The sequence below is a fragment of the Anabas testudineus genome, chromosome 18 (genome assembly GCF_900324465.2).
Source record: "Anabas testudineus chromosome 18, fAnaTes1.2, whole genome shotgun sequence".
NCBI lineage: Eukaryota > Metazoa > Chordata > Actinopteri > Anabantiformes > Anabantidae > Anabas > Anabas testudineus.
In genome coordinates this window covers 28,722,646-28,736,935 of record NC_046627.1, presented here as the reverse complement: position 1 = coordinate 28,736,935, position 14,290 = coordinate 28,722,646, and the positions used below count along the sequence as shown (strand labels likewise).

The 14,290-nt window shown below is 38.8% G+C and overlaps 1 protein-coding gene across 7 annotated transcripts in view; it reads right to left on the bottom strand.

The window, feature by feature from the left end:
- Positions 1 to 364: 364 nt before the first annotated feature.
- sorcs2 (sortilin-related VPS10 domain containing receptor 2) overlaps positions 365 to 14,290 on the bottom strand; it is a 255,410-nt gene continuing 241,484 nt past the window's right edge. The window contains exons 15-28 of one of the 7 annotated variants that reach the window (XM_026353187.1): positions 11,156 to 11,276; positions 10,902 to 11,035; positions 10,437 to 10,556; positions 10,072 to 10,243; positions 9,802 to 9,988; positions 9,091 to 9,224; positions 8,358 to 8,481; positions 7,608 to 7,720; positions 6,511 to 6,633; positions 6,308 to 6,407; positions 6,151 to 6,195; positions 5,654 to 5,756; positions 4,112 to 4,317; positions 365 to 2,526 (exon numbers count right to left, since the gene is read on the bottom strand). In XM_026353187.1, the coding sequence (XP_026208972.1) occupies positions 2,462 to 2,526; positions 4,112 to 4,317; positions 5,654 to 5,756; positions 6,151 to 6,195; positions 6,308 to 6,407; positions 6,511 to 6,633; positions 7,608 to 7,720; positions 8,358 to 8,481; positions 9,091 to 9,224; positions 9,802 to 9,988; positions 10,072 to 10,243; positions 10,437 to 10,556; positions 10,902 to 11,035; positions 11,156 to 11,276 (1,747 nt within the window). In that variant the 3' untranslated portion in view covers positions 365 to 2,461. Of the gene's footprint in view, positions 2,527 to 3,443; positions 4,318 to 5,653; positions 5,757 to 6,150; positions 6,196 to 6,307; positions 6,408 to 6,510; positions 6,634 to 7,607; positions 7,721 to 8,357; positions 8,482 to 9,090; positions 9,225 to 9,801; positions 9,989 to 10,071; positions 10,244 to 10,436; positions 10,557 to 10,901; positions 11,036 to 11,155; positions 11,277 to 14,290 lie in introns of those variants that run through there. The other 6 variants (XM_026353188.1, XM_026353190.1, XM_026353191.1 and 3 more) reach the window with 6 other exon arrangements.

Genomic DNA, 14,290 nt, shown 5'->3' with positions numbered 1-14,290 from the left:
TTGAAACTGTTTTTTTTTTTTAAATAGTCTAAAAGTTGATCAAGTTTTAAAGTGAGTGATAATCTTGAGACTGCTCTGAGGATGTGTTTAAATAAAGTTAGCATAGTTGTGGTGTAACAAGCAGGTCTTACATTAACATGTATAAGTTCAGAAAACTGGTCGAGTCTGGTTTGACAGTTTGTGGCTGCAGGTTTACAAAACTGGACCTGTACAGGACTCCTGGATTAAACTGGGATCTAGATCAGCTTTGAAATGAGTGTAAAACTTCCCAGTGCAGACCAAGCACATACCGAACTTAAAAGAGAACATCTGTTTATTTTACATTTTATTTTAATTTTAGCCCATCAGATAAAGCCGACAGACATACAAGTTAAGGGAGTGATTTATTCCAGGATGCAGGTTGAGTGCACTACGCTTCCTGATGAAGACACACAATAGTTTTTAATAGCAAAATAAACAGATCAAACAAATCAGCAGAAAGAGGAAAAGAATAAAAGAAAAACAATGTGCTCAAAAACATATAGTCTGTGCCATCATCAGTAAAACTCATTCACTATCATATTAAAACAGAATAATTCCCAGTTTCCCATTTGTTAAAGAGGACAATGATACAATGACGACACATCACTAGAAAACTAAACAAGTTGAGCAGAATATGTACAAAAGGTGAATTCGGTGTAGATCGGAACAAGTGAATGTGATCTACAAGACAAACCAAGGGCCACAAATGGTAGTGTTGGTAGTCTGTAAAGGCCTTTCATCCAAAGACCTTTTGATTTAGAGTTTTTCCAGTTGCTGTCTGATACGTGTCAACAACACAACGTACGTCGTTAGTGCAATCAAACAAACAGGAAGTCTTCTGCCAAAGGCAACAGAAATACTAACCAGTGTTTACATATGTTGAGAAAGAAAAAACAAGTGTATCAAAAATATGCATATACAGTTGCCACTGTGAAGTTTTGAGTATCTTTATAAGACAATGAAATCATTTCCAGTTAACAATGAAGAGCATAAAATTATCATACTTGTGAGATTATACTAAAAATATCAACAATGGATACATGTGAAGCAGGCAGTGGTGTGGAGGAAACTAAAAAGGTTTCAAATTCAGGAAACTCACCCCAAAACAAAACTAAAAAGAAAAAAAAGAAACCGCTGTGTATTTTGGTAGTAGTGTAAAACACCCACACACAAGTCAAAGGGGAATATGTACAAAGTGGAGATAGTTCATATTTACACATTTACATACAACAAACTGAACCTTTAAGGAGACATGATTCCACCATGGGCTATGCCTAATATAGGCTGATACACTAAAATATAAGAACTACACCTTCCCACCATGAGGGCGACCCTTGTCTGCAGGGGAACGAGTCTGCTTTGACCTCTGACCCAGAAAGTGTAGGGAGGAGGAGGAGGAGAAGAGGGCGTACTGTTTCTAGAAATAAAACACACAAAAAAATACTCGACAACAGGTAATGTCACTGAGCAGATCAATAGCTGTTTGAGGCACCATGGGACGGACAATGGGCTCTCACAGTGGCAGTGTTGATTTTAAACACCACACACCAAGCATGCGTAAATGGGGTCTTGAAGGCGATTCTGATACATGAACAAAGCTGTGTGGATGTAGAGTTCGAGCTCTCCGAGAACCTGTGAGTGGGAATCTGAGAAAGTGCAACATCACCCTCTTGTGTTTCCATGTGTACACTGCACTGCAAATTCACAAGAGTTGATCATATCTTACATTTCATACAAAGAATATTATTGCCTTTGAAGAGAGTGTTCAGTAATTGTGGAGAACAAAGAGGGAATAAAACAGCAGAAGAAGAGTAAAAATACATCATCTTTAATTGGATTTAACTGCCTTAATGCATGCTGCTTTTACTGTAGTTCTTGGAATTCATGTCAGCCATCATCTATAACCACTAACTATATTTGTAGCTATGATTTTGTGGTCATGGATGGTTCAACCCTCTTATTACTGGAAGCCAGTGCAGTGAGTCATGCTTGCTGATTTTGAGTGTCTACAAATGACAAGTCAACATACACACAAATGTTTTTGTTTTTCAAAAACACAGATGAGTGAGTATCCTTGGTGCAACACTATGAAGACCTCCATCCTCACTGGATGTCGGTGCAGGTCTTCAGGGCTCATGAGGGGTAGTGGGCTTGCTGTGATGTAAAGTAAAGTACTTTAAGGACCTCCCATTCCCTGGAAGGGATAGGCTGAATTGGAGAGGAGGAGGTGAAGGAGATGCTCCTCCACCAGGCTCAGGCCCTCCAAAAGAAAAATCTCACCAGAGCTGCAGCTGCAGCGTCGAGGAGCCGTGGAGTGGAGACAAAGTGTCCAATGAGGAGGAGGAAAAAAGAAGAGGAGGAAGAGGAGGAGGAAGGCAGAGTGGAGTCCCTGTGCTTGTTAGCCAGCTTGGCTAGCTTGTTAGCGTCACCATGGCAGCCATCAGCTGGTCAGGTAACTGTTTAGTTCTCTGGAGTTGACTTTCAGGACAACACCCGAATGGTTGCCTGGCAACAAGAGGAAGGAAGAAACAAGACACAGGCAAGCAAATGAGCACACATGTCACACATGTCACACATCCACACTGTGATACCAGTGTTAAAGTTATCCTGCAGAGTTTTATACTGCAGCTTCTCAACGTAGCAAACGTCCCAAGTGCATTTCATTTCTCATTTAACCATTGCAAAGCTGACTTTTGCCTTAAGCATACGGTGAAGTCTGCATTGCGTACATGATGGATGTATTGAAGGAAACTGGTTACTACAATTCCTTGTCGTGAAAAACCACCATAGGGTAACTTTAATCAGCTTAACCTCCAAAAGCAGTTCCTGTTTATATGGAAGCACTTTAAATGTTGGTCATGCTCAGACATGTAGTGGTACCCTATGTAAAACAGTAACCTGCAGTTATTGTCATATTGGACAATAACCAGCTATGACATTTGACTTTCTACATTAAATACATTTAACGTCCATCAGTATGCAGTACTTTATTATACATTATACAGTCTACAAAATGATTAATTAATTAAAGTACTTATATTCATATCACAGAGGGCTTGATCATCACTGATGATGGTGGAAGTATTTAGTTGCTATCATATCACATCATATATCATTTCATATATCTCCAGCCTTGGTGCAATAAAAAAATGCTGTAAACTACTATATATTTAGAGTAGGTACATTCAAAAATGATTTAAATAGGTGTTACAAAATCACCCTTTTTAAAGAAAATTGACTCTGGTTTGTTGCAAACATGCAACTGTTTATTGAAATGACATAATTACCATTTATCCCATTCCATATAGACTAGCAAATTATATCAAAGAGTTGGGCTGAGGAACAAGCCTGATTGCAGCTGCTACCAAGTTGTAGCAAAAAATATGAAAACTCAAATTATGTAAAATAATATACTGATTATGGTTTGATTTAATATTTGTAAGGATAATTATTTATTTGAGTCTCAGGTTTGTCTTGTGCTAAAGATTCTATAATTTTTTTCTAATGAAGCCCATTACATACCACCTTCTGAGACTAGAGGGTGGGGTGGGGGACATTTTATGGAAGGGTCTGTGCCACCCCTTTACTGCTTTAGCCCTACCCCTGCTCTAAGGGTAAAACACCAGAGTCACCATAAGCTAATACTGGTCCCTTAATGATGTTAGAAATGTTCCAATAATCCATGATTAATACATGAACACTTTACAACTTTATTAATATTACATAATTCAAATTCAATGCTTCATCCTGCTCTGGATATTTCACAGTTCCATTTAATGTTGTGTGTTAAATCTGTTGCTTACTCATCCTAAAGATTTAAAGCACAGTAATATGATATGACATACTGTTGTGATATGATTTTAATGTGCTTGCAAATGCAAGTTATGACCATACAGTGCCCTACCAACCTTGGAGGTAAAAGTAAAGATCTGAATATTGGTTTGAAAGCTTTTAGCAGTAGCAGCGATAAGGATGAAAAAGGGGAAGGCCTCCAGTACCTTGGTGTGTGTTAGCTGCTGGTGTTAGTAGCTTGGGTTTTAGTAGCAGTGGTTAGTGGTAGTCCTTATAAGGGAACGGAAGGCGGGGCTACCTCCTGCGTTACCTAGAGTCTGGGAGTCCAGGTCGTCATCGATGAACTCTTCACCCTGGATGATGTGCTGAGTGTCCTCGCTGTGGTTGACGGGGCTCGTCATCTCCTGTTCCTTCTCGTTGTGCATCTGAGCGTAGACATTATGGCTGCATGGGAGCTTCCTGAAAAACAGTGGGGGATAGGCATCCTCAGTCCTAAGCCAAGGACTGTGGGATTTGTTGTTTTCGTAAGATGGGGGCCGTAGTTTTGCATTGCATGATTTAATTCAAGTGACTTTTTGGTGAATGTTCGTGTTCAGGACAGGAAGGTGTGGGTAGTGATTGATGTGTAAAGTAAGCATGCAGTTTAAAAAAAAGCATCTCACACAGTAAATCATGCATTGAGGTTGGACAATGTGATGCTATACACCGTCAACTATCGAAGCTTTTACAATTTTCTTTTTACACATTTTGTTCTTAAAATCTAGTCTATGTTGTGATGAAGCAACTTAATATGTTAGGTGTCTACTTCTCTGAAATAGGTAGAAATAGTTTGATATTTTGACAAATATTATATGGGTTGTGTAATTTTCTCTTCTTCACCAATAGGATAGCTCTTCTGACTTTGGTGACCCACTGACCTTCCTCTAGCACCACCACAAGGTCAAAGTTTCCATAATTTTGCGACATGCTGTATATTGGCTTAGTAGATTGGAACATAATTTGCTACATTTAAGGTAAAGACTTTAGTGATAATTAAAAGTGACATTTTGCTGCATGTTTTCCAACTATACCTTCCCTATCCACTGCTGATTACCTGGATCAGGTGTGTTCAGTAAGGCAGAAGCTGGAAGATACCATCATAAACAACAAGGCAGTGTAAATGGTATCTTCCATCCTGACCCTGACAATCATGATGTCAGGTAGTTATTTGCAAAATAAGCAAGGTATGAGCCCTTAGGGACTGGCATTACCCACCGTTATTCTAACTGCTGGGGTTTTGGGTTTCTCCCAATCAAGAATCCACTGATTAATACAGTCACTGTTTTTGTAGGTTTTATTCATTTTATCTTTAAGTTCTAATGATTAGTTTGTTCAAATCCTGAGGATGGTGCTCTCATTAACATGTGTGTGTGGTTGCCCCTTGCATCACCAGGATGATGGTAGAGAGAAACAATGGGTTTTATTTTTGTATTTTATTTTCTATCCAGCCTTAGTGAAATGTTTTGTCTGTGGATTGGAAGACCCTCTTTTGTTACTGATACTATTATATTTCTGTATATGTGGCATCTTTATTAAGTATGCTGCAGTGAAGAAACAGTCGAACAAAGCAAAGCCAAGTTTCCAGCACACATGCTGAACAAGCAGCGTTAAGTCGTAATTTCAATATTAAATAAAAGAATGACAAAACAGGGAAAAACAAGGACAAATTCCATCCCAATATGTTTATATACTAATTAATAATATAGTTATCGTGTTTCCCAGTTGTGGTTACAAAATATTATGTCTCTGCTGTATAGAGTAAATCGTCGCATGTTCTATTTGATGACTTGACATGGCTTACCTTTTGAACTTGTACAGGATGAAGGAGCCAGTTGCAATGATGCTGATTAGGAAAATAACAGCTAATGCCCAAACACCTGGACCTCCAGCTGCTCCATGGTAGCCTAGGATGTATGTACACCAAAGAAGAATGCATTATGAGTTTCAGAAAATCTGCAATAGCATAAAAAAGGAAGAATATATATATGTGTGGGTGTGTGTGTGTGTACAGAGAGAGAGAGAGAGAGAGAGAGAGAGAGAGAGAGAGAGAGAGAGAGAGAGAGAGAGAGAGAGAGACTAATATAATAAAGTTGTAGAAAGTTTTTTCCAATAGAAACCATCTTCCACAGAGTTTAGTTTGAAGGATACTCAGGTGGATGGGAAAGTACAGACAGGCTCAGACTGGATAAGATGTGGATTTGTTAGAAAGCCAAGAAAAGGAAAAGGCACAAGAGTCAGAGTGGTTAAAGTTAACTGCATCCTTATAGAAAGCTGCAGATGTGTGTTTCAAGACTGCACCTGTCTCTGCTGCTGTAGCTGAGTCATTAGAAATTAGACCTAGCCCTTGGAAATAAATCAATAATGTGCAATTATGATTAAAATACATCAGCAACAATAGATACAAAAAGCTGACTAAAAGGGAAGTAATCCATATACAGCAGCATTTTGAATATACCTGCATTCGGGTCAGCTAGCATCACTAGCACTTGCAGACCTCCTCGCACCACAAAACTGACATTGTTGTCATTGAAGGCCTGAATGATGGCTGGAATCCGCTAGAATAGGAAATATCACATCAGCATACATAATAAGGAAATGAAAAATGGCATTTACCTCCAATTGCATCCATTTGTAGGACATAATTGCTTGTGTACGTACCTTATCTACAAACATGCTCCTCTTGGCTGGTTTGTTGTCCAGCGGGAGGACGTACAGGTCAGCAGTGGTGGGGAGACCCGGGTTCACCACTGTGACCAGGGAGTCTTGAGGAATGTCTGTGATCTGAGGTCAAATGGTCAAAAGTCAGTCACATTATAAAACTGCACTGATTAATCGTTTTTAAAGCAGATCAAATGTATTATATTAAAGGGATTGCTAGAAGCAAAATTTAAGAGGGTCATGAATGAAGGTGATTCATCATAAGCTCATTTCAGTAAAGATGGAGTCATAAAGACAATGAGGTATGGACATAGAGAACTGTATAATCAAATACGCTTCTTTTATACAGAAACACCACCCTATTAATGAAGAGGTGCCCCCCTCTTTAAGATACTTTTGTTTATTTACAGTGCACTTTAAAACGCCATCGTAAAGATGATGCGAGTTTGCGTTTTACACAGGAAACCAGCACCCTGACCTTAGCGGTGTGATGTCTAACGTGACATATAAAACACATGTTGCATATAAGTCTCCTTCAAACCATTACTGGTAAATGAACCGTCATGTGACTTTTCAAGTTTTGCACATTTTAGAAATGATTTTAGCTCACACGCGCCTGTGGAGTACAACATGATCATAAACTGTTGTGGTCACAGATCCTGCAGCAACATGTGGTTCATGAGAAGCTGGAGGTGAAACGTTACTCAAACTACTACGGTATATGCATCTGTGCAGCAGGAAGGAATTACTGCATATAGACTAGGGTCTGGTTAATCATAATAATACATAACTGGTTGGATTATTATTATTATTATTATGTCACCAAATAACTGACCACGTTCCTCTGCTGCCTTTATCCAGCTACTTGCACATTGTAGTGGTGCTTTGAGTCTCCCAGTTCTCCTTTGTAGCGTTATGTCTGATCACTTAAACACGCTGCTTAACGAAGCCGAATGTAACAAACCAATTGTATTTATTAATTATTATTAATTATTAATATATTGAACACAATGTACGAGCACTATTTGTAGGGCTGTGCCAGAGAGATCAGAGACTTCATGTTTTTTTTGCTTACACTGTAAACTCTCCTTTTTTACCTTAGCAAGTTTTTTGTTGACCACTTGACCAATGTCCTCTCTCCATTCTGGGATGTTTGGGTTGAAGCGGTCCAGATTCCTGCTGAATCTCAGGGGGATGACCTGGAACTCATCTGTGATAAACAGAACAGAGGAGTAGTTAACAGACACAATGAGTGAACTGTCATTAGTATGTGACTATTAGTATGTGCACAAAAATGTCATAAGTCATAGATAAAAGTCAACTCCCATGTTACATCACTGCACTGTGTGACAACAGTAATCACAGTATCACTGGCTTATAAAAACACAAGCTCGTCACTCGTGAAGAAAACCGACACAGATGTTTCTAAAAAGTAACCTGACGTAATTCATCCTGTCACACGCTTCCCTGCAACGACAGAAAAGATCATACAATATTTCAAGGCAGCACTAGAGAAAAGTCAGGCAGCAGCTTCACCTCAGTTGTGTCTGACTGAGTCATAGACTGGGAATAGCTGTTAAAGTTAGGTTTTTGCTCTACTAACTTTGGCAGGTAAAGAATTCAAGGATTTTGACAACTGAGCAGCCACTGAGAAGGATCATGAGATGCAGAAGCTCTGGAAAAAGCTACAGTAGTACAGATATTAAATAAACTTTCAGAGACTCTTGTCTTTTTTTTTTGTAAGAACTGATAAAATGTAGTGAGATTGAGAAAGAACACAAAAAACAGATGTTAATGCTGTTATGTTAAAGTATCTTATTGGGTTCATTCAAATGCGACCGTGTTACCGTAGACTCGGACAGTCCTGGTATCCTGCACCATGGAGCGTCCGTTGAAAGCCTGGACGCTGACTGAAACCTCTCCTGCCTCTGGGAAGCGAGTCAGGATGCTGTTCTGCAGACTCAGCATAGGCTGCACGACAGAGTCACAAGACACGGGCTGTTAACATGTGTCCATGGCTTCCATGTTGACATTAGTAAATTGAATTCAGGCTGTTGCTTTTGGTTACATAGCAACTTTAAACCTTTAAAGCTGTGTTTTATTGCTATTTCTGGTGTAAAATCAGGAGAAAAGCTGATCCAGTGAAGGTTAGTTTTAATGTACTCTTTAAAGTTGCAATAATAAAACAGAATACAGTGAATATGGATCAACAGACTGTGCATAATGCATGAGAAAGGCTGTTCATTGTGATAACCCACAGAGAATAATCACCAGCCCTGCAGTTTCCTTTGGTTTTGTGAACCTTTTTAGTCGCTCTTTGTTTTGGTTTCTGGGCCCACTCGCTGCTTCAGTTTGTAGCAGATGGTTATTTTCAGCAAGTAAGATGTTTGTTAGAATATGTGATTGAACATTGTGGAACATGTAGCAGCTTCTTAGCAGCATAAACGTTAAAATGTGATATGTCAATATTGTGTAGCTTGTTTTTCTGCTGGCAAAAAAAAACATTTAATGCAGCTTTAAAGGTAGCAGAAAAAAAAGCATCTTAATCTGGTACATTAGTCACTGTTGGTTTCTGTGTACCTGCAGCTTGTCTCCTATCCACCAGTAGAAGACAGTCATGTTAGCCTCAGTGGGAAGAACTACAGCTGTCAGATTGACCTCGTGGTTTCTCCCAGCAATGGGAACCACCTCCAGGTGCACTTCCTGTAGAGGAGCTGTAAAAGCCGTTTATTTTGTAAGCATATAAAGTCAACCATTTCATTTAGAAAACTGAAAATAACTGGTGCCCTAATGCTGAATAAATGGTTTTTAATGTTGTTGATTTGCTGGTCAAAGTGATATCAATGAACGTAGTGCTGAGAAAAAGAGAGGTAATATCTGAGGCCATTTAATCCTGACTAAATAAAGGGTCAGTGAGTCTCCCACAGGAGTCATCATAAGCAGCTTAAACCCACACAAAGACACAAACACTTTGAGGTTCAAACCTTCACAAAGACAGCAGTCTTATCAAAGACAAAATAAAATAGACAATAGACCAATCTCCCAAACCCCACCGACGGAAACACCGAAGTTTCTTTATTTGATCAAATTTTAAGTCTAAGATACGGCAAGCTGCAGGAAATAGGAAGTTAAAAATGAAAAGTTATAATGAAAATGGGACTTAGACCTGTCTCCTTCACAGCAGGGGGTGTGCGTTTGAGAAATCTAGAAATATCTAGTTTCAAAAAAGGTGCTTTCATCTTTTTTCCTTCTACCGTGTGTTAAAAGAAACGTTCATAAAAATATCACAACCTGTGACCTGGATGTACATGGTGGCTTCCTCATGTCCTGCCATGTTCTCAGCCTTCACCGTGACCTTGTAGACGCCTGGTTTTTCGTAGCGATGCTGGATGGGCTCATCTGTCACCGTTAGGTTCAGGTAAATGGCCCGGACCCCGTCGCCAAGGTCCACCTGGTACTTGGTGCTGCTAGTGTCCCCCTGGTATGAACGAACAATGGCCTTCAGCAGATCCAAATCAAAAAAAAAAGGAAGAACTAGCCATGGAACAACTTTCATCCTACCTGTTCCTGGTGGATGATGAACGTGATGTCGTCACCAGGTGCAACAGCCAGCATCTGCCCTTTGATGCCAACTCGTAAACCTTTAGGGGGCAGCAGAGGGCAGTTGTGCTGCTTGGAGCTCTGCTGCTTGTCCAGGCCTCCTTCACACGAGTTAGTTATCACCTTTCTGTAGCTGAAACACAGCAGAGGACAGCGTCAGAGTACAGACATTAAGTCTCCAAGGAAAACTACGACATTAGTTTGCTTTTTTATTTCATAAAAAATAATGTACTGATGATCATGATGATGATGTAATCTAATAAGGTTAAAATAAAGTCTAGGAGCATGAGGAAACAGCTAATGTGGATCTGCCCAAAGAAACACACCCAGTGCTGGACTCATAGGTTTGTCCTGGATGGCAGTCTTCAGGTGGTGAACCTGGATCGTGCCAGAAGTCGGCGAAGCAGCGCTCGCCGTCCACATGAGACCGCTCGAAACCATAGTCACTGTACACACAGAGAACACGCACAAAGATGTAATGGAACAATGTTGAAAATACTAATTAAGAAATGTTTTCATATACACGTATGTTCTTTCTAGAAGTATGAATATATTTATAAAAGCAGTAACACACAAACTGCGATGGTCTAAGAAAATAATGGACAAGGTGGAGGCAGCACAGGTAACATAGCATATTCTGCATTTCTGTTTTTATTTTCCTCTATTTATTAACCACAGATTTGAATTCACATCTTCCTCACTACAGTCTTTAAACTTAAGACTAATCCTCTTCTGTAGTTTTCAGGTATAGACAGCTGTGTGTTGTGTGTTTTCTATAAATCAAGCCTCACCAGTTGAAGTCTTTCTCAGTGCACTGACAGGGTTTGGTGGTAAGAGCTGAGGTGTAGCTTTTTCCTTTGATACAGAACGACATGTCCTTTCTCCTCCTGAAACTCTGCTCCTGGCCCATAATGCACTTCTCTCCCTGAGGATGACAAGAAGTGACATTTCACTTTCAAACATAAGCAGATACATATTACATATATATATATATAGATATATATATATGCATATGTATGTATGCATGTATGTGTATGTGAATTACCTGCAGGTCTGTGAGCTGCCAGGAGTCGTAGTCAGACTCGGTACACTGATTGGGAAAAGACTGCCTGAAGTCCACTTTGACAAGCTCCCAGTCCGATCTGTAGCTGATGTGGCCAAACACACTGCAAACACACACACACAGACACACACACACATACACATACACACGAGACACACGATTTAGTCTTATACTGCTTCAGATGTGGGCATGTCACATTTCTTTCACTTAATTATCTCCATTGTAAATGTTTGATATAGCTATGACTTAAATTGAATCTCTACTATATAGTCAACAGTGTAACACAACAATATCTGCCTCACATTTAACCAAAACACAAAGTTTTACCATGTACAGAAAACGTAATTCTACTTAAACTGCTATATCTCAACATAAAAGTATTAGTTTTAACTAATATACTACTACTAAGTATTTTCTTATTCATTCTACTCCACTAAGGAGGTCTGTGAGCTACTACTGTACATTTATCTGAGAACTGTGTTTAGTGTTATTACTTTATAAATGTATTACATATAAAGTATATAAAGAATATATAAGCACATATAGCTTTATTAAAAATTAAATGATAAAAAGAATCCCTATACTGCTTACATTATTCCTTTATTACACATAATGTTTCAATTGGGTAGGATTTTCAATGCAGAACGTGTCTTTCACTATATAAATATGTATATAATACTTGATTATAAACTTGTTAGTTTAATTGGTACAAAAACAAGGCAAAAACTCATGTCTGATTAGGCACATTTCTGTTTATTAGCTCTAAACAGTCTGTGTCTGAACTGTATAAGCTCTACACTTGCTTGCAACAGACACGTGTCTGTGTGTCTGTGTTCAGGGCAACCTCTGTATGAATCCAGATCTTATCAGTACCCCAGGTTATTTCTTTCATTTCCCTCTAGTCATTCCCATATTTCATTAAAACATTGAAGTTTGGTTACAGCACTGCATTATCACATTTCGATCCCAAATAATAATCAACAGTCTTTCTCTGACGTCCATATCGTGATATTCCCTATATGATGCAGTCAGCATGCACACAGTCTTCATCAAAGGTGCAGTCTCAGTGGATTCCATGTAAATTAAAATTCAACCCAGCAGTTTCCATCCTCTCCACTAGATGGTGATGTTTTACAGTGAAACAAAGGGGATGAACGTCTGACTTTTCCTTATGTGTCAGTCGGAGCATTTTTGAAGGAGACTGATGTGACACATGTCAAGGACTCTGACATATGTTGCTGTGCTGGTGGCGGGCTGCATTCACCTTGTTGAGTGCAAGGTGAGCGTGACTAATGACCTCTTCAAGTCATCATTAGAGGAATGTGATGGATGTCTTAGCTGTAGTTCCACATATGCTGCCGTTCCACCTTCTTATCTTCATATCTGTTCACTCTTTTGTTTCTCTAGTTCATTTGAGAGGGTAGGTGGGGGCATCTGTCTGCTGTTCTTGGTGTGTCTCTGAGCTCTATCTTTAGCGTCTTTAAAATTATCCCTCATGTCATGACTTTTCTGGCTTATTAATTAAAGACTGAGTTCTCCCAAACTACAAGAGGTTATATTTTTGCAAAGGCCTGTGCTGGATTAACCTACTTGGATGTCTCAGGGCTAAAATGAACTGTGGGCCCCCTTTTGTTGCTCTCGCTCTGTAAATTGTATTTGTATCGTGTTGCCTTAGTGAATGTATCCTAATGCCTTTGTACAATAGAAATATATTTATAATTGGACATAAAATAATACAGGTATTAAAACGATAAGTCTTTCAAGACATTTTCATTGGAGCATCCTACCTTCTTCCTGAGAAATAGTGTCTAAGAAAACATTTGTGGAAAATTACTGAGAAACTGAATCTTGCTAAAACACTGGCATGAAAAGATGTGTTCCATAGAAACACAAACAAGTGATTTCGGAGAACTTGTAAATGTGTTGAGTTTGTTGGGTTTAGACCAAACCGGTGAAAAAGGTTATGTACAGATAATCTGCTTTTCTCAACAGGGGCAAAGCACCTGTTTTCATCAAATGCCTTAATATGAATGAATTTCAAAATGAGCTCAAACAGATAACTACAATATGCTAAACAGCTGTTAGTGCTTATTCTCCAGCTCAGCTTTACACATAGAACTCAGGGTGGAAATGTGGTATTTGCTGTATCTCAGTGCATGAAGTAAAGGAACATTACAGTTTCCTTGAAAGTCATCATATATTGGTTGTTTATTTACCAAACATGCATGCTTAAGATTAATTTACTACATTTTATTTACCTGCACCAAATGTACCACCTTGTTATCCACCACTTCTACTGACCTTTTTTATGTGGAAATTGAACATACACATTAAGACAGGATAATAGAAATGTTCTTAAAGGTTATGACAACTGCTAGCTGTATGATTATTTTCTGTCTTTAATTGGGACCACTGCTAAATATGTTCTTCTACATCAACAGGAGCAGTACGCTGTGTCTTCATTTACGCCTTTGGAGATGCATTCTCACTTTACATGGCAATTTTGTGAGGTGTTGATTTTACTATATCACAAAAAGATTGGGCTCTTAAGAGAATTTGACAAAGAACGTTTTAGGTTTAGGTTAGGAAAATGAAAATAATCTTGTAAGGTAAAACATGCCATTACTGAGGGTTTTCAAATAGGAATTTCAGTGCTCTGTGAAGTACAAATTCAATTCTATTCACTTGTGTTGTATTTGAGCGACAACCTTAAGTTTCAGAGGTGTGTGCATAATGCTCAAATCTCCAGCACATAAAACCAAATCCATCTGTATGCCTAGATACCACTACAGGTATGTGAGCCCATATGTTTTTTGTTATTTGGAAAAAACTAACCCTTTAAATGCCTCATATCCCAGTTTATACTATTCCACCTAATAGTATCATGATGTTTCATTGCTAATACAGCTTGTAAAAATACCTTACTTGTACATAGTTAATTCATTATTGTTATTGTCAGAATGTAGTGTAAAAATCAACTCTGCTGTTTTGTTTGTACATTAATTCCCACCAGACTCCAGCTCTTTTTTTCACTGGGTTTGAATAGCCACTCCAGAGTCATCAGAGCTCTATTAGTGGACAAACAACGCTCCAATCAACTCAGTGAAAAGAAATCAG